Here is a 20,711-nt window from a genome sequence, read left to right as displayed (position 1 = left end):
AGTATGAATGGACTTTTATTGAGCTCAGTTTTGGATATATGTGAGGGCACCCTTGAATGATGCCAGTTCAAAACAATATTAAGGATTGAACAAAACATAGAATATTAGTAGATTTTTACATTATCTGTTACAAATTCAATTAGTTCAGGGTCAGAGGCCATGACACTTTTTTACTGTACTTATCTTGTGAACATGTTCACTCAAAATTATAAGAAATTGTTATTGTTATCAAACTGCATATATTTTTCAAGTTTCCCAGGAAGATTTGAGGTGGTTTTAATGCTCATCAGTTGATAAAAGGACAGAAGAAATGACTTATTAATTCATTCAGAATCTATCAGACCAGTGGAGCATAAACCCTTTCGAGGAACTTTAGTTTATCTTTTGATTTTTGTTTTCCAGCGTGCTTTTTTCACTGATTACCATTTTTTTTATAGCTGATGTTTTCTCCACTGTTTTGTCAATCTATATTATGGATACCAACCAACCACTACCTCAGGCAGATGAGGTTCTGGTCTGTTCGCCACTGACAACACTGGATCAGGTAAGTACTAGAAAATAATCTTGCAGAAAACCTTTTCTGAAATTTCAGGTTTTCACAGAATTTTTGCATACTTACCATAAATACTAACTTATGAGTCAATGTTTTTTCTGAAAATTTTATTTAAGTAGAGTAGGGGTTGTGTTTTCAGTGCAGCATACAAAAGATTTTGATAAATCCAGGGGTAATGTTGGAAGCTCAGGATGTCAGCACTACATAAAAAACTTTAAGTTCAAACATTTTTATGTTTTGATGTCCAGATTCCCATCAGAAATCCAAGCATGACATAAAAAAGTTTGATAAATCTTATATTAATCCCATAGGTTCTAAAGGCAGCACCTGCTTTGTTTTCCCAGTTGACAATTCTTTGATTGAGCTGTGATTTGATACTTGTTCAGTACCAAGTAGAGTCTTATATTCAGTAAACTGTAGGAGCTTTATTAAACACATGTTTGTCATGCAACACAATTAACAACTGATTCAGTTGTGGCAATACTTTAATGAGACTTGGAATTGGAGTTTGATGATGTTTGTGATGACCAGATGACAGTGGACAATTTCAAACTTTATTTGGTGACTCAAATATTAGAATAAATTAATGACCTTTGAACCAGATAACATCAGACAGTGACATTTATAGGATACTGTAAATCATAAAAGTATGGACTTTATTTGTAAGACATTTGGAATTATTATGTTGAGATATTGTGAATCAGATCATTCTATACTACAATTTTTATATTTGTATGTGACCTATAATTTAATTCAAGGATTTATCATGTACATGAATTTAAAATGTTAAGCATTCTGGATTTCATTAATCAAAGAGGGACAAAATGTTGTTGTCAATTTATTTGTGATATATTCCACTCAGTAATATAATTGACTTATTTTGCACTGGATTTGTCCTTATTTTTCCCATCTATTTTGTATCCATATATCCTCGAACCAACTAACCAACTTACTGACCATGCATGCATGCATCCATTGGCTTGCTTTTTCCCCCAAAGTGCAACATCAACTCTCTAACAGCAAGACACCCATTACAGATTAATTTGATTAGCAAAGCACACCCAAGCTTAATTGAGGGTCAAAGAGAAATTAGGTTTTTTTCAGTTCTAAAAAGAGTTGTGTTTGTGTTAGTGCATCTTATAGTTGAGTGTATATGGTACTTTTCATCTATTCTGTTTGCATGGAGAAGTAGAAATTATACATTCATCTAATTTGGATCAAGTATACAATTATTGCTGTAAAATATATAACTTGGAAGTCACTGTGACCCATGTTTAATGATAATGTAGGTCACATTTTTAGAGTCAGTAGAATGCAAATCAAACCTTAGAGATAGATTCAACTTATGTAAATTACGTTTTATTTCACAGATAAATAATTATTGGTAAATATGCTGTAAAAATTAATTATCCAAATGTAAATATTTAGTTTTAAATTTATTTTATAATCAACAGTGTTGTCATAAATTTAAATTCTTACATAAGTCAAATGTTCATTGATATTAGGATATGTTTGCCAAGATTTTTCAGTATCACTTCTTTGGAGTGATACCAGGTTATCAAACCTGGTTCTGTGACCATGTGGATGAAGTAACCACCTGTTCATAGCAATCACCATTATTCTGTCTCTCCACCTTTGCTACTTAATTCCTTAATGTAGCAACCACCTGCCTAATGCAGCTAGAGGCTGCTTTTTTATATTATTGTCCACCATCTTTTCAAAGGAAAGCAGGTCTCATAATATCTGCATTATACTCTATTTTCATTTCTCCTCTGTAACTTCTAACTTGAAAGCACTCGTACATCATCATTAGAGGGTGATTCGTATAAAATTCTTATCTACAAGAGCAAAGTCACAGTTCAGTATTTTCAATTTTCCGTCACCTTTTTCTTTCTGCTTTGTAAATTTGAAGCTGTTTGAGATCAAGGTTTGAAATTTTGTATTCTTGTACATCATCACATAATCTCTGTCATGTTCCACATTTGTAGTCCTAAATTCAAGTTCAAGGTTTCAGCTTAATATTTTATATTTTAATCACATTTTCTTTTTGCTCCATACTTTAAACCTATTTGAGATTAAGGGATGAAACACAGTAGACCTATGCTTCACCACAAGAAGATGTATTTGCATACCATATTTGGGTTAAGGTCATGGTATAATATTTTATGCATATCATGCTTTCCATTCTGATCATTGTCTTTAAAGCCATTTGAGATTAAGGGATGAAACTTGTCTATAATTATTAAAAGGTGTGTCACATACCACATTAAAGGTGGTCTCTTTAAGGTCAAGGTCACATTGATTTTTAGAAAGTTTTCCATCACATTTTCACTTCCATAACAGTTAAAGTCAGTTGAGATTAAGGGATGAAACTTAGTATTTGTAAACATTGTCAATAGAAGCTGTTTTGCATACCGCATTGGGTGCCATCTTCAAAGTAGAAATTCCATTTTCCATTTTACTTTCTCTTACACTATAATTGTTTTGCCTTTTGAGATTAAGAGATGAGAATGTGACTATTGTAAGCAGGGGACACAATTTTAACATAACTTACTGGCTTCATTTTTCTTACATTATTCCATTGACTCCTTTGTACTGCATACAATGAACAAGAGTCATTTTTTACATAGTTGGATGTATTCTGGAGACGGGCTGTAGCCAACACAAGTAGCAAGATTCATTGCCTGGTCAACAGTGACCTTTTAGACTTTGATGTTAGTGACTGCTGGGAGAGACGATTGGAGCAGGTCATGCAGGATAGAAAACACCATGGTAAGAATCAGTAGAATAAAGTTGATTGAAAATATTTTAAAATCATTTCATTTCAAAATATAGTTTAATATTTGCTGCATGCCATGAATCTAAAGACCCAAGCAAAGATCTGTATGTGAAGAAAATGGGACATTCTTCTTTGTGAGAGTGAATGGATAAATTCAAGTGACATTGAAGATGTCATTGTTTTCCCCTTTTTCAAGAGTGGGTGGATTATGTTGTGGTGTTTGTTCGTCTGTTTGTTGATTAACATTTTCTTGTCCAGTCCATGAAAAAGAGAGATGCTCATGAAACTTTGCCAAAGATTTTATCATGAGTGTTCAGTGTGTCATATACCATGGTCACAGGGTTTTTGTCACAGCAATGTAAAATGCATTTCTGTGACTTGTATCTGTGTCTTGAGTATAACTTTGAACTACTGAAGATATTCCAATAAAACTTTGCCCAAATATATATATATATATGCACACACACATACACATAAATACATACATCATACTGCTAACACTCCACCTCCACCAAGGTCAAGGTTACAGCACAAGAATATTGAATTATCTGACTTGTATCCAAGCAGTGGTCAAACCTAAAAGGTCTCTAGTTAAGAAGATACCAAGCCCTAGTTTAAACAAATTTTATACCACTTATGCCATTTTGAAAGATAAACTTTTCAGCAGTTGGAAAATGATGGTTGTGGAAATTTTTTCATGTTATAAACTACTTAATCAACCAGTTTACTGAAGTTTAAAAACTCTTGTCTCATAAAGATCACAGCAAGTGGAACATTTTAATGAAAATGCTAAATTACTTATCTGAAATCCAGATAAGACCATGACAAAATACTTTTGAGCTTGCATTTTGGTGCAAACATTGTAAAATATGTACAGAAATTTAGTGTTTCTGTAGTTCAAGAAGTTTTAGTTTACATTACTTTGTGTCAGAAAGAAATGTTAAAAATCAATTTGACATTTCAATTAGAAAATCCGCTTGTTCCAGCATCAGTAGGTTCATATCATTGATTGTACCTCACCAACATGTCTGTCAGCAATTTACACTACCCTACTGCAACTAACTGCAATATTGCTTTCGTCTTTTTATTATGAATCACATATTCAGGTTCCTAGAGGTGTTGATTTTGATGTACTTAGAATATCTAAGCTCAGATTCAATTTTATCAACAGATATCCAACATTGGAACAAACCATTATAAGTAAGCTGACAGGGCAAGATTGTTTGGAACTTGCCTTCCAAAATAGTATGCTTGCTAGGTATATTAAAAGTATTGTGGATTTAACCCATACATACTATGTCTATTACAGACCCAGCATAGTGGTTGTTGAGGTTGTCCATGTCATGGCGTCTGATAGGCAGATTTAAATTTTATTGAAAAGTCACAGCAATACAATTATGTTATCCATAACATCACATAGAACTTGACCTTCAGCTAAGTTACAGAACTTTTTAATGTAAAGGATAAATAGTTTTTAGCAAAGAAACTTATGTGATTATTTAGGCGCTTCCCAAAATAAACAGATTGTGACTGTATGATGATTTTAATCACCATGTCTATATTGAAATATGAAAAAATGTGAGTATGAGTGACACAAATTCATGCATGTGAGTATGAGTGAAAGAGTTTGAGTGACACAAATTCAAGTATGTGAATATGAGTGACACATATTTAAGCATGTGGGTATGAGTGACACAAATTCAAGCATGTGAGTATGAGTGACACAAATTCAAGCATGTGAGTATGAGGGACACAAATTCAGGCATGTGAGTATGATGGACAGAGTTTGAGTGTCACAAATTCAAGCATGTGAGTATGAGGAACACAAATTCAAGCATGTGAGTATGAGGGACACAAATTCAGGCATGTGAGTATGATGGACACAAATTCAGGCATGTGAGTATGATGGACAGAGTTTGAGTGTCACAAATTCAAGCATATGAGTATGAGGGACACAAATTCAAGCATGTGAGTATGATGGACAGAGTTTGTTACAAATTCAAGCATGTGAGTATGAGGGACACAAATTCAAGCATGTGAGTATGAGGGACACAAATTCAGGCATGTGAGTATGATGGACAGAGTTTGAGTGTCACAAATTCAAGCATGTGAGTATGAGGAACACAAATTCAAGCATGTGAGTATGAGGGACACAAATTCAGGCATGTGAGTATGATGGACACAAATTCAGGCATGTGAGTATGATGGACAGAGTTTGAGTGTCACAAATTCAAGCATATGAGTATGAGGGACACAAATTCAAGCATGTGAGTATGATGGACAGAGTTTGTTACAAATTCAAGCATGTGAGTATGAGGGACACAAATTCAAGCATGTGAGTATGAGGGACACAAATTCAGGCATGTGAGTATGATGGACACAAATTCAGGCATGTGAGTATGATGGACAGAGTTTGAGTGTCACAAATTCAAGCATGTGAGTATGAGGGACACAAATTCAAGCATGTGAGTATGATGGACAGAGTTTGTCACAAATTCAAGCATGTGAGTATGAGGGACACAAATTCAAGCATGTGAGTATTAATGACACAAATTCAAGCATGTGAAAATGAGGACAGAGTTTGAGTGTCACAAATTCAAGCATGTGAGTATGAGGGACACAAATTCAGGCATGTGAGTATAGGGACACAAATTCAAGCATGTGAGTATGATGGACAGAGTTTGAGTGTCACAGATTCAAGCATGTGATTATGAATGACACAAATTCAAGCATGTGAGTATTAATGACACAAATTCAAGCATGTGAAAATGAGGGACACAAATTCAAGCATATGAGTATGATGGACAGAGTTTGAGTGTCACAGATTCAAGCATGTGAGTATGAGGGACACAAATTCAAGCATGTGAGTATGATGGACAGAGTTTGAGTGTCACAGATTCAAGCATGTGAGTATGAGGGACGCAAATTCAAGCATGTGAGTATTAATGACACAAATTCAAGCATGTGAAAATGAGGGACACAAATTCAAGCATATGAGTATGATGGACAGAGTTTGAGTGTCACAGATTCAAGCATGTGAGTATGAGGGACACAAATTCAAGCATGTGAGTATGATGGACAGAGTTTGAGTGTCACAAATTCAAGCATGTGAGTATGAAGGACACAAATTCAAGCATTGAGTATGGGGGACACAAATTCAAGCATGTGAGTATTAATGACACAAATTCAAGCATGTGAAAATGAGGGACAGAGTTTGAGTGTCACAAATTCAAGCATGTGAGTATGAGGGACACAAATTCAAGCATTGAGTATGAGGGACACAAATTCAAGCATGTGAGTATGATGGACAGAGTTTGAGTGACAGATTCAAGCATGTGAGTATGAATGACACAGATTCAAGCATGTGAATATGAGGGACAGTTTGAGTGTCACAAATTCAAGCATATGAGTATGAGGGACACAAATTCAGGCATGTGAGTATGAGGGACACAAATTCAGGCATGTGAGTATGAGGGACACAAATTCAAGCATGTGAATATGAATCACAGTGTTGAGTAACCTTAATTCAAGCATGTCAGTATGAGTGACACAAATTCAACCATGTGAATATGAGTGACAGAGTTTGAGTGACACAGATTCAGGCATGTGAGTATGAGGGACACAAATTCAACCGTGTGAATATGAGTGACAGAGTTTGAGTGACACAGATTCAGGCATGTGAGTATGAGGGACACAAATTCAAGCATGTGAGTATGAGGGACACAAAAGAAGGAATGTGTTGAAACAGTCTGGAACATGAATGTATGGATTATTCAAATAATAAAATATAAAAAGTATGAGACATTTATTGATTTTTTTAAATTTGCCAGTCAGTTTACAATAGTTTGCTTAAGATATCCCTGCACAATGAAATCCACATAGTGTTAGTCATGGTATGTCCTTTAGTCCATCCTTTGTGTAGCATTTTTGCACCAAATATATATGTATACAGCACATTTTCCCCAAAACCAAGGAGCTAGAGTGCTAACACAAGTCTTGACTTGGCACAAACCTATTATTAATAAGATCATTCCGATGTACTAGCTGCTATAGGCTTTGCATATTTAATTGCTGGTTAAAGGCATCCTATGAGGTTAATATTTCTGAATTAAAATGTGAAAGTGAGGTAAGGGTTTATTTTAACCCAATGCAGATACAGCTTCATTTGGTGTTTTTATCAGCCCATATGACTCTTGTAGTGCAAGTCACTTGGGTTATGGATGCGCATTTACTCATTTTAAATTAAATATAAATTATTCTTTTAAAATTGAACACTAATTTTCTTTAACCAAAATCTATTCAATCCTGATTATTGAATGCTTTGCATCTTAACTATCATCAAGAAACTTCCAGACGAAAATTATCTATCACTATGGACTTTTACAGTGGTGGCCATGTACTAAACTTGGGTCAAAATAAGAGCAAGTTGAGTGGAATCATCATAATCAAGGGTAGTATGAATTTGTTTGTTAATATGCGTAGCTTTCATTGTGACATCACAGCACTTGACATTCAATCCGGATTGTTCTGGATCACACCTTCAGGATCATTATGTCAAATAATGTCTACATACTTTAACATTGATTTTGCTTTATTCACCTCTCGAGGTGTCTAAATAATGACCTTCCAAAGGAACATAGATGTTCACAAATCCAAATGTAATGAATACTTGCCAGTTAAAGGTATGTAGAATCAGATTCTAAAAATTGGCATCCATTACTGAAATAGTTGGTGTTAAATACCTACATGACCCATGTGATTTGTACTATTGAGCAAAGCTGTTTATGAATATTGTTAGTTAATCTGCTGTTGTATCACAAGATTTTATCATTTAACCCTGTTCACATTTTGAAGAGGTTTGTATGGTTACAAATAAAAGTTAATACAAGATGTAGAGAAGCAGGCTTATACAGAGTTTTATAATTTAATCAAAACTATGAAATGGTAGAAACAGAGACTATAGTCACCAAAATGGAGTTGAATATTTAGAAAAAACAATTTAAAACATTTTATTAAAGTTAATATTATTTTTGATTTTAAACTCAAAAGAGCACAGAATTGTAATTAATTTTAACTGTCCTAGATTACAACATTACAATTACGAATAGGTGCAAGTACTTGATTAGTTGCCACTTATATTTATTTTTAAAATTTTGTCAAGTTTCTAAGACTTCAACAGAAAATGGTACATAATAACATTTCTAAACCAGTTTGAAACAACCCCTGTTGCATGTACACAAGAACTCATGCACAGGCATTCAAACTTTATTTAATTACAGCAATGAAATCTAGGTATTCCTATCAATTGCAATTAATTGCAATGTGTTTCTTAAGTGCTTACTCGAAGTCATATGGCCAGAAATACATTGTGTAGTCCAAAGATACATAAACCTTAAGTAATTGACCATTTAATAAAATTAAAATTTTAATTTTTAATTTCATTGTTTATGATAAAAACATATACCATAGCTATAGGAATTCATTTTGGCCAGTAGAGTGCTAGTCCTTGCAGAGTACTCTTGTTATCAACTAAACATGGATCATATATTACTATATGTCTGGTGTTGACATAGGCTTTGATATCAGTGACCATGGTGATAGGTGACTAATGAAATAATAAAATATATTAAATGCCTGGATAGAAGTAGACAACACACATTTTTGAAAATGTCGTGTGGGAGATAAATTTTGTCTCTACATTTAATGTCTGCAGACATTATGATTTCTGGGGATCAGTGAAATCTGGCTTACCAGTATATGCCCTTCTTTGCCTTGGGTATATTTTTTTATATTAAAGCATGTTGTTGTTGTTGTTGTTCTAGGGTTTAACGCCATTTTTCAGCACAAGATAGGCTATACATGGCGGCCAGTATAACTGGTGGAGGAAGAACCCTGGAAAACCCAGGGAAGAACCACCGACCCACGAGAAGCTACTGGCAGGCTTTTCCACGTACCCAAGCTAGCCGAACCTTGGACTCGAACCCACGCAGACAGTGGTGAGATGGCAGTGATCCAGAATGGTGAGTGATTAAAGCATGTACTGTCATTCCTAATTTCAATATTTATTGTACTATTTTTTATTTTCAACTTTGTGATGTTTCAAAGACAACCTTTTGTGTTTGAAATGCTTCATTGCTGTCTGATTTTTTCATTGTTTCAGGTGGGAAAATTGAAGTTCTCTGATGCTACAATAATTTACCTGAAGTTCAAGGGCAGTTGGTAGATTTTTGACACTTGTTATTAGCACAACACTTGTTACTTCTGAGACCATAGACTGAGACCATATAAACTATAATTTTTTTATTTATTTCAGACCTTTATTATAGGCTAGTTGTGGTCTGCAGTACTGAGAATGAGTATAAATCTAGGATCATCACTGCTCTGGACAAGTTCAGACGACCCCCACTGCCAATTCCAGACATTCATCATATTGCTGACTATGTCAGGAGAAAACTTCAAGTAAAAGAAGGAAATTCAGCTGCAGCTGTGGACTTTGACAAGTATGGTTGTGTGTTGTGTGTCTGTATCGTGTATATATATGTGTGCATGCAGGCATAAATGCAAGTTTAATAATTTCTCCAAAACCGCCTCTTGCTTTGTTAAACTGCTAAACTTTCCACAGATATTTGCCCTTCATTTATGCATAAAACAAAAAATAACACTTTATTTCAGATTCACTTGTTATCGCCTTGTCAGTAATGTTTGGAGGGTTGTAGCATTTTGTCCATTTGTTCATGCATTTGTTTGTAATTTCATTCACTATTTTGTTTGTTCATTTGCTCATGACTATCTCAATATTTTTTTACCACGATGATATGTCAGACACTGATGAAAATTGGCATATCAATGCATCTCCAAGTCATCCTAACACTGTTCCATCCAGGACATGCCCTTATGGGATCTGTGTGAAACAAACATCAAGTCCTGCAAAAAATTAGATTTAATGTGACAAAACGTGGAGCAGAAAAACAAACAGAATCACTTTTTTAACCATTAATCTGATACAGATGCATGAACCAAGTGTTAAATGTCCAAGTTGCTCAGAGATTACTTGATGAAAATGAACAAATTCCTTCAAGAGATCTTCTTCCACTTTTCTGGCCACTCTGCACATATTATCTGTTTTCCACCTTTCTCAGAATCCCATGTATGCCAGAACTCAAGAATGACCAGAAATAATTGTGTGCGGTGTACCCAATAAAGTTTGTTGATTAAGAGGTTAAGAATGATATTGGCGTGCTGCCAAATTATTATAGTCTTGATGAAACAAATATAAAACAAATTAAAGAAATGTATTGAGGTAACACCTGCTCCTGTGTTATGATCATTTTTGACGAGAAGAAATATTTGTAGCCTCAGTGATTTATTTGTCATCTGCAAAGGCAGTGAGGTTTCATCAGACAGGTAGATATAGAATGATGGATAACTGATTTCACCAGTATCAATCTTATAACTCTAGTGAACAAGCTGGTAAAATCCCTAAATACTGAGATGAAAACTAAACAGTAACTTTCAATGAAGAATTGGATCCTACTTGATGTAATCAAAGAATTAAAAACATCATTCCCCTAAGAAATCACTTGCAAGATAAAACCTAACTAAGATAGTTTGGCCCAACTTTCATGCTTGAGTGGCTTTTATTTTCAAATATATATATATATATATATATATATATATATATATATATATATATATATATATATATATATATATACACACACATTGGTCTCTAAGTCATTTGCTGCAACTCATGAAACTTGGCAAGTAGATAGATCTCTCTAAAAGTAGCTTATTTCATGCTAAAATTAAGCCATTGTGACTTACTTGTAACGTTTGAATGAGATCCAAACTTTCAGTAATTCAGCAATTACACTCACAATATATTGGAAGCTATTTCAATTACACTCATTCAAAATTTGTGTGTGCATGAACCTTAACCAGAGTAAGTAACAATGATGATATATTCTTACTTGAGGGACTTTCTTATATTTAGCTCCATGTTCATTTCATATGCAATATCATCAACCTTTCCACCTGTGTTGATGAAAATTTGTTGGATATTTATCAAGGTGAGAATTCCTACCATATTAAAAATTTGTCAGTGTAACCTTTTTTCATACATGAGTGTCTTGTTTTCAGTTTTCCATTTGTTAGACACTCAATATCTTGGATCATTTTAGACCTAAACTCATGAAACAAGGCATGTTGAGGTATTTCCAGGCATCTCATCCAAACAAAACTTGGTTAATGTTACTAAATCTTTTACAGATGAATGACTTTTGTATTTTCATCTGTTGTTTGTTACACTATTAATATCATGGACCCTTTCTCATCTAGACTTGTGAAAAATTGGTACATATATGCATCTCAAGGAAAGTAATCCAGACATGTCTAAAGGAGGTCACTGTGACTTTTAATTTTCAGATTTAAGTAGACCTTCTGTATAAACCAGTTGCTATTTTGTTGGCTACTTATGCTTCTGTGATGAGGGATTCATGTCATCAGTCAGCACCTTGTCTTATTGTATTAATATTTGACCGTGTTTTTGTTTTGCAAATTGGTTTGTGATATCATCAGGTATACAGATTAAGCATATGTGAGTATGCCAGAGATCCAGTCAAAAATACTAGAATTTGTTTAGATACTTCTCTATGTACTATGATTAAATTTAGTGTTTTTGATCTAAACCTTTAGCTATGGCAAGCTATTCTTGCACTTACTAACATCTTTTTTATCCACATGTTTGAAATAGATTGATTTAATTCACTTATGGGTAAAAGATTTGTACATTTGTACAACAGATTTTGAAAATGAAAAATACCTTATTTCCCATGTGTGTAATTCTTGTTCACATATGTTCATTTATGTTTTACATATCTCAGAAAGAATTACACTTTCACGTTGTACTATAAGAACAGGAGTTAATGCTAAAGTGAGATGCCATTCCTAAATGGTCATTGAAATTTTTGAAGCATGATAAATACTCTTAGTCATAGTGTTTTATACTTGAGAGCAATGGTATATACATTCAGCATACAATGTGCACAAAATCAGTTCACCTTGCTGATCCACACATGCTTCTGTCTTGCATTGACCTCATCAGAATTGTGATAAAGCTTGACCTTCTACATACACAAGTTGACCATTGTTGATTATGATCAGGTCTGCAGACATGTCCAGCAGGATTTGGGGTTTTACTTACAATAAAATGCCTACATTGGACAGTGGGACTTTCTATTTGTTGTGATACTGCCTTACGAATGAAATCAAATGATCTACAGTTCAGTTAAAAGAATTTTTAACCAAGCTTGAATACAGTACTTGCTAGCCATAATTGCATAAATACATTTCCAAGTTTGAAGTTTTTAGCTTTATGGGTTTCTTTTAGCATCAGATTGAAATTTGGGATCTAATTTTGTTTTAGTGTTAGGAGTTGAGGGGTTTTGGTTTACAGGGAATAAAATTATAACTTTTAATGAATGAAGAACTCAGAACTAAAAAAAATGTTGTTTTTTAAGGAGATTTTGGTATACTGAGGTTTTTGGTAGTTTTGAGAAGTTTCAGTATATAAGATGGAGTTGTACTCAGTCACTTCCATTTGCTTTCAACAAGAATGTGCAGGCTGAAAATTCTATAGTCGTCTTGAGGAATTAAGAAGTGCAAATGCATTTATGGCTTTGGCAGTTTATGAATGTAATTCCATCTATGAAACTTTTGTTTACTTTTGATATCGTGTTCTGAACTTAAAAGGGACGAAACTTCAGATTTATTGATACATGAATTTGTGAGTACAACATGTCCACATATAGAATAAAATTTTGCCATAAATTTACTGACTTTTATTTATTTCTTAAGATCTGATATCCATAAATATTCATTTTTTTTCTTCAATACTTAGGATAATTTAGATTCTAATTCTCATGTATCAATGAATATTGTTAAGACCGCACCCCTTTCCCCCATCTGTTAACCCAAAATTTAGTCTCTCTTGCTATCTCACATCATTGCTTTTGCTGACAGTGATGCTTATGGACCCAGTTGCTTGCATGTTATAGAGAGGTGTATCAGGTTTTGAGTTTTGTTAAATTACAGATTAGTTCCTGCAGTTCACTGTTTTTTATTTGTATCATGTGCTAGTTTTCATGCCTTTCTTGCAATTTTAGTTTTTCATTCTCTCGAGGACTGTGCTTTAGTGGGAACAAAAACTGTAATTTTCATTTTCTAGCTCCAGCATTCGTGTTATTAAGTCTTGGCGAGCAGGTGTTGGGAAATCCCTGTATGTTAAGAGAAGGAATGAAGAATTGACAAAACAATATCGCCACCACAAAATAGCAGATCTCATAAACATACCCCTCCAAGACAAAGAGATAAATGTCTCCCGTGTGACTCAGATTCTTCTAACACATATACTGCCACCTGGAGCCACTACACCTCGCATCTTCCATCTGGACATTGCACATGAGGTAATTAATACTTGGAATTTTTATTCATAACAAGACTAGTATGTGAACCTCTTCTAACATGACCTCTGTCTTTTAATACACCTGCCTTAAGACAGCATTTCATGCTGGGACATTCATCTGAATGTCTGTTTTTTTGGCTTCTGCACAGTAATGTAATTTTTATATTGCATACCTTGAGCAAACTTTGCTGATTGCTTGCACAAGGGTAGGAAGAAATTAACTGGTTTGGGGTCAGTGGGTTAAAGTTTAAAGTCACTCTGACTTGGAGATAAATGATTTCCACATAATGACTATAGTTCTAGACCTTGTGCATTTATTAACTTTTGTGGATGGGATGTACATTAATGAATGAAAATAGCTGTTGATTTTGAATCGTAAGATCAAAAGGTCATGGTCACTGTATCTTGATTATATGATCAAAAGGTTGAGGTCACTATGACACAGATTTATGTAAAATAACGTAATTAAGCACCACATAATGGCACCAAAGTTTTGAGACTGTCTGGCTAGTTTGGGAATAGAATAATCTTTATGTTGGGTCAGAATGCTTAAAGGTCAAGTTTATAGTAACTTACGTGAAACACAACAGTTTCTTATATAATAGCTTCTGTTCAACATCATCTTCTTCCAAAAAATTCACAAATGGTTTCCATTGTGAGCAAGTAATCAGGTTGAAAAGTCCAGGTCAAGGTCACTCATTTGTCAGTGCTAGCCACAGCTGTGCCCTCCTTGTGGCTACATATAGAACTAATATAGATAGTATACGCATGATGAATATAGTATGTATTGTTTAGGGTACTCTTGTTGCAAAAAGTGGGGGACATTATGTTTCCATTTTTTCATTTTCTGTATATTCACTAGGTCCATCTGACCAGCACACTGTCACATCCTCTGACTAAAGACAGGTATTTTTTTAAGGTTTTATGACATAAAGGTGATGTATGCATGTAATACATATATATTGGCATAATATTAGAACCATAAGACAAACATATAAAACATATATATATATATATATATATATATATATATATATATATATAGTTCTAGACATGTATTATTTATACTTTAAGATGAAAGGAAAGAAGCTAAGAATAAAGAGAGAAAATAGAGAGTGGTAATATATTACTCAGTTTATATCTTAAATTTTTCAATTTTTATGTCTCTGTTAAGTTTATTGCCTGGATTATATTTTTTCATTCCATCCTAGGTAAACTGGAAATTATTCAGTAATATGTCTTTTAAGCCAAGTATTTATGTATTATATTTCAGGTCCAGGAAGGAGTTGACTTTTTCTTATTCAATCTTCTGATCCTGGGATGCTTGACAGACAATTCTGGATATGTTTGGAGGCGTTCAGCTAGAGATCTATATCTGATAGAGACAATGCCAATAGTTGAATTTATTCAGGCAAGAAGGGTAAATATTTCATTAAATTAGAGTAATTAAATTGTAGCAATTATAAAATATGGAGATGTGCTTGCACAAAAGAAAAACACTTGGCTGCACTAAACAAACTTTGTCAGAAAATGTTATTCCTATGCCAGCATTGTTATTTCTCTGTCTTGTTTACTTTTTATGGAAAATTCAATACAAGTACATCTACTAGTATTGCTACAGCTATTATCTTCAGAAACATTGTATTTGAGGGTTTATTTGAAAACTTAGTCTGATTTGATACCAACTATTCCTGCAAAGTAGTCTTGATATCATAGGTAAGGCATTACTGCTGTTAATAGTACCACTGCAGCAGCTGTGGATGACTTTCTCTTATGGTAAGGAAGAAGCCTATTGATTTTAAGGTCAAAGGTCAGAGTAACTGTGAATGAAAGAAGAAAATGGTTTCTGCATAATAATAAATTACATTAGTTCTGTGTGACTTATCTTGACCAAACTATGTATGGGTGGTACTTAGGGAAAGAATGAAGCCTATTGATTCTGTGGTCAAAAGGTTAAAATCCAAGGTCATTGTAAAAGTTAAAAGAAAAGTGTGTATGCACAAAAACATAAGTTGCACATCACAGACCCAGACCAAATTTTATGAATGGTTGCACTTAGGGTAGGGGCTTGGTAAGAAGGTCAAAGGTCCAGGTCACTGTGGCTGAAATAAAGAAAAATGTTTTCTGCACAATAACATTGTAGTTATGACAGACCAAACTTTGTTTAAAGTTGCCTATTGGTTAAGGTAGAAGCTAAGGTCAATATCACTTGACCTTGTACCTTCACCAATGTTTGTAGATGATTTACACTTTGGTAAAGAGAAAGCATGATGAGTTTGTGACCCAGAGTTTAAAGGTCTAGGTCACTGCAACTGAAAGATGGAAAATGGTTTTGCATAATAACTTTAGTTCTAAAACCACATTCCTTGCCAAAGTTTGTGGAGAGTTTGGAAGCAGCCTATTGATTTTGGGTTGAAAGGTTAAAGATTTGGGTCATTTTTGGCTCAAATGGGTTTTGCAGAATAACTATTGTTTAAGAGTAAGCCCCTGGACCAACCTCTGTTGATAGCTTACACTTATGGTAATAAAGAAACCTGTAGAATGTTAGGTTCTAAAGGTCAGAGGTCATGATCATGTTAGTCTGATAAGAAAATATTGATTTCTGCACATTAATTTCAAGATTAGATCACTTCACTCAAAAGCCCTGGTTATTAAGACCTATTCTTTAATAGTCTCTAGAGTCAACCTTGTCCTTTTAATGGCTACGTAGTAGATTATTAAACAGTGGGCAGTCAGATATGTACCATTTGTTTTTTTTTATATCAATGTTTATATTTTTTAAATCCCTGTCAGGAGAGGGCAGTATATTTTGAAGTGTGAGGCATTTATGATTGATCTGTGATAATAATAATAATAATAATAATAATAATAATAATAATAAAAATAATAATAATAAAAATAATAATAATAATAATAATAATAATAATAATAATACCCATTCCTACCATGAAGAGTGCAACCAATAAAGAAAATAATAGTCTCTTTTAAGTATTGATGCTTGCTTGGAAATTTCCATCCAAGAATCAGAATCCAGAATCAGTCTGGAATGTTAACTGAGGATAGATGGGTAGGTGGGTGGATAGATGCTTCCTACGTGCAACCAGACATTTTGACATATTTCAAAGAAACACACAAATCTACTGTTTGTATGTTCATTAGAAAAACCAGTTTTCATCATCTCTACAGATCTCATCAGTGGCAAAACACGAGTTTATCCCTATGATTGGCTGCAGATTTCCCAGAAACAGTTTGGTTTGCTTGTGGTTTTTAGCTCTGTTGGTTATATTGTCCATCACTGGTAATCTGTTGTCCATTGTCTGCTAGCACAAGTTTGTGATAGCTACTCTTCTTAAACTGCTTGCGAGATTGCCATAAAACTTGAGACACACATTCATCCCATGATCTAGTTAGACCCAGATGAAAATGGTGCTTCTCATGCATCCAGTAAAGCTGTCACAGTTGCCTTCTTGAACTTTTGTTATTACTTTTCCTCCTGAATGGATTTCACAAAAAGACTTCTTATCATGTCTTCCTGGTCCTTAATGAAAACGGTGCTAATTTTTCATCGAATATGGCCACCGGGAAAGCCATTTTGAAAATCTTGTTACTCCTTCTAAATGGATGGTAATATTGAGATGTATTTTTCACCATAAGACTTCATATGCTTTCATTGTGGTTCTAAATAATAATGTTGCCAATCTGAAGTATAATTTGGCCACAATGGCAGCCATCTTGAAAATCATCTTATTGCAACTCCTTCTAAACAGAAAGTTATATTGCTTTGGTGTTTTTGCCAAAAGATTTCTCATAGTTTCCTGTTGGTCTTATGTAAACATGGTGTCGATCTGTTATCCAATATAACTGTCACACAGTGGCCATCTTGAAAATCTTATCACTACTCCTTGTGAATGGATGGTTGTATCAACATAAAAGACTTTTCATGATGTCTGCTTGGTTTTAATTTCAGATATACAGGTCTGATGGCCACAGCAGCCATATAGGAAAACATTTATCGCTACTCCTTATGAATGGAAAATTATATTGTCATGGAGTTTTCACAGAAAGAAGAATTTTATAAAATAACTCCCAGTGTGTACATATGTAGTATTGACTACTGTTTTTCCTGTTTATTATCATACCAATCCTGAGGATCAGACTTATAGAGTTTCAGTTATAATGATCCCTGTATACCTCATATCTCGGATGTGGGAGGTCATGGGTTTGATCCCCGGCCAAGTCATACCAAAGACTTACAGAAATGGTACTAACAGCTGCTTCGCATGGCGCTCAGCATTAAGAGGTTAGTGTTAGGACTGGTTGGCCTGGTGTCAGGATAATGTGACTGGGTGGGACATCATGCTGCATGTCTGCGGCATGATGCCTCAGTGCTAGACATAACTATAAATTGCCACACTGTAGACATTGTAGCGATATGACTGAAAAATTGTTGTCGTTGTTGTTTTGGGGTTTAACGCCATTTTTCAGCACACGATAGGCTATGCATGGCGGCCAGTATCAATGGTGGAGGAAGAACCCGGGGAAAACCCCGGGAAGAACCACCGACCCACAAGAAGTTACTGGCAGGCTTTCTCACATAACCACATTGGCCGAATCCTAGACTCGAACCCACACAGACAGAGGTGAAAAATTGTTAAAGCTATGTTAAAAATCCAAATCACACACACACACACACACACACACACACACACACACACACAGACACACACACACACACACATATACCTCATATCAGCTCCTTACGGCTTCACATACAGATGTCAGACACTGTTCACAACTCTAAAATCTCCCCATAGTCTCTCTTCCTGAGGTATTCCTGTAGAACAAAAGACTTTTTATTATTTATGATGTTTACTTTGTCTAAATGAAATGGCGACAATCTGATGTGCAGTATGTCCACCAGAACTGCTAATTTAAACATCTTGTTATTACTGAAAAATATCAGAAAGGTTTCATGAAAAGTGTCAGACTCAAACAAGATGAATGGGTTAAAAATGTCATGGTCTGGGAATCTGTCATGTATGTTTTCATGAATAATCTGTACACACTGTACTGTTTTGGCTTGCGATTCATTGTCATGTGATGAACACTTCAATTCTATCCCTGATGTGACTACTGTTATGTGGCTGTGCATTTGGGACCAAAATAGGGTACTTTGGTTCAAGTGAGGTCAAAAATACATCAGTATGTTGCTTCATGGTAATGTATAGCAAAATTCTTGTCTGCAAACATAGAAAATTCCTCTCTTTTTGTCAGTCATCTTGGACTCACCATCAGATCCCATGCTGCAGATCTTTGTTATATCTAATCCATTAGGTATCAGATATGCAGGGAGTTTTGTTGTAATGGTAAGAGCATCATTGGCTGGAAAATTAATATGTCTTGTATACAGAGTATGCATTGCTCCTTCTCTTAGATATGAATGGCATAAAATCAAGTTCTACTCTGTTGCAAGGTTACTTGATTCATCAGTAGTTTCTCCCACAGCAGGATTGCTCTTACACCTCAAGTATATGCTCTTCCAACATTGCAGACATGATGCCAATGAATTTGGAATAGGTGTAACCCTCCACAGCCAACTTTATGATGATAACAGTACCATTTAAATGGGGGAAGTCATATGAAGCAGGGAACCAGACTAGGAAATAATCTACTTATACTTTTGTCTGGTTTACGACAGAAACTACAAAACACTATAAGCATAGCTAAAAATATTCAGACATCGGTAGCCTGCCTATTTGTTAAAATGTTTAAAAACAATTAGAACGGGGTGAGCGGTCATTTCTGTAGGGATTAAAAAAAGATCAGTGGAGTTTATCCTCCATTTTGCAATGCATTTGTTCATAGCAGTGTTGAAATGCATATTTTGCCAAGACATTGTGGTCACTGGTCGCGTTCAGCAGGTGGTCACTCATAACAGCACGTTTATATAATAAAATTTATATGTGCATTATGATTGTGGATGGAAATGACAGGTGGTTGCTCATAGCAGAGGTCTCTCATAGCAGTTTTAACTGTACTTACTATTGTCTCATCTAGATATGTAGAAGTTTACAAATTAACAAAAAATATAACTTGGGAATAAACAGTGGTACAGCATCTTCCAAAGCACCCTGCACTGGTAAGCATAAGATCCAAATTTCTATCAAACGGTTTTCATTAATCAGTCTAAGTTTTACCATATCTATAAGGCCATAACTGTATGAAGAAAAAAAAAATATTCCTCTTGTATGAACAGGGCAGGAATGCAAGTTATATCCACCATGTATTTGACTTTCTGCCATTCCTGACCTGCCGATCCCCTCAAGAAAGTTTGGATATACTTACAAATAGACAGAAGCCAAGAGGTGAGAACTTTCCTTAATAGAGTGATAAAGCATCCTTTACCATATTCTAGTACATTAAATTTTGTTTGAGGTTGGTTACATGTATATTGTACAAGGACAGTTTTGAAATTATATGTATTTCTTTTTATATGGACCTGTAATGTTGTTTAAAAGTTTCATAAACAATATATTATGCTATTAATCAAACAATTGATATATATCCTCATCTATACATGTACCTAATCATTCTTTTGCATACTCTCACTATGGACTATAGGAAGATGTATTCCTTTGTTACTTTAGTCTTTATGCCAAATATCTCATATGTAGGGTCCCACATTGAGAATATGGAATCCTATAGTAGCCACCTTTTACGTGTGTCCTTTCCCACTTCTTATAACCGGTTTAGCTCTGTAACCCTTGCACATATTTATATAGCATTTCATCGGTGAATTTCCTATTATTTTGTAGATGTGCCTTGTATAAGTTTAATATTTTCAGTACCAAATTTGACATAATTATTGTTCTTTTTCCATCAGTATTACATCTCTACTACAGCAGATCATTGTAACG

The 20,711-nt window shown here is 34.5% G+C and overlaps 1 protein-coding gene across 1 annotated transcript in view; it reads left to right on the top strand.

Annotated features, from left to right (window-relative positions):
• The window catches only part of LOC149786024 (E3 ubiquitin-protein ligase rnf213-alpha-like), a 358,391-nt gene that overhangs the window by 22,908 nt on the left and 314,772 nt on the right, over positions 1-20,711 (top strand). Inside the window, exons 10-15 of the mRNA XM_089978099.1 lie at positions 438-544; positions 3,184-3,325; positions 9,646-9,832; positions 13,558-13,795; positions 15,068-15,214; positions 20,051-20,159. Coding sequence (XP_089834225.1) covers positions 438-544; positions 3,184-3,325; positions 9,646-9,832; positions 13,558-13,795; positions 15,068-15,214; positions 20,051-20,159 — 930 coding nt within the window. The remainder of the gene's footprint in view (positions 1-437; positions 545-3,183; positions 3,326-9,645; positions 9,833-13,557; positions 13,796-15,067; positions 15,215-20,050; positions 20,160-20,711) is intronic.

This window comes from Sinohyriopsis cumingii, chromosome 12 (genome assembly GCF_028554795.1).
Source record: "Sinohyriopsis cumingii isolate HCF-2022 chromosome 12, ASM2855479v2, whole genome shotgun sequence".
Classification (NCBI taxonomy): Eukaryota; Metazoa; Mollusca; class Bivalvia; order Unionida; family Unionidae; genus Sinohyriopsis; species Sinohyriopsis cumingii.
Note: the sequence above shows the minus strand (reverse complement) of the source record. Positions and strands in the feature narration are given on the sequence as shown.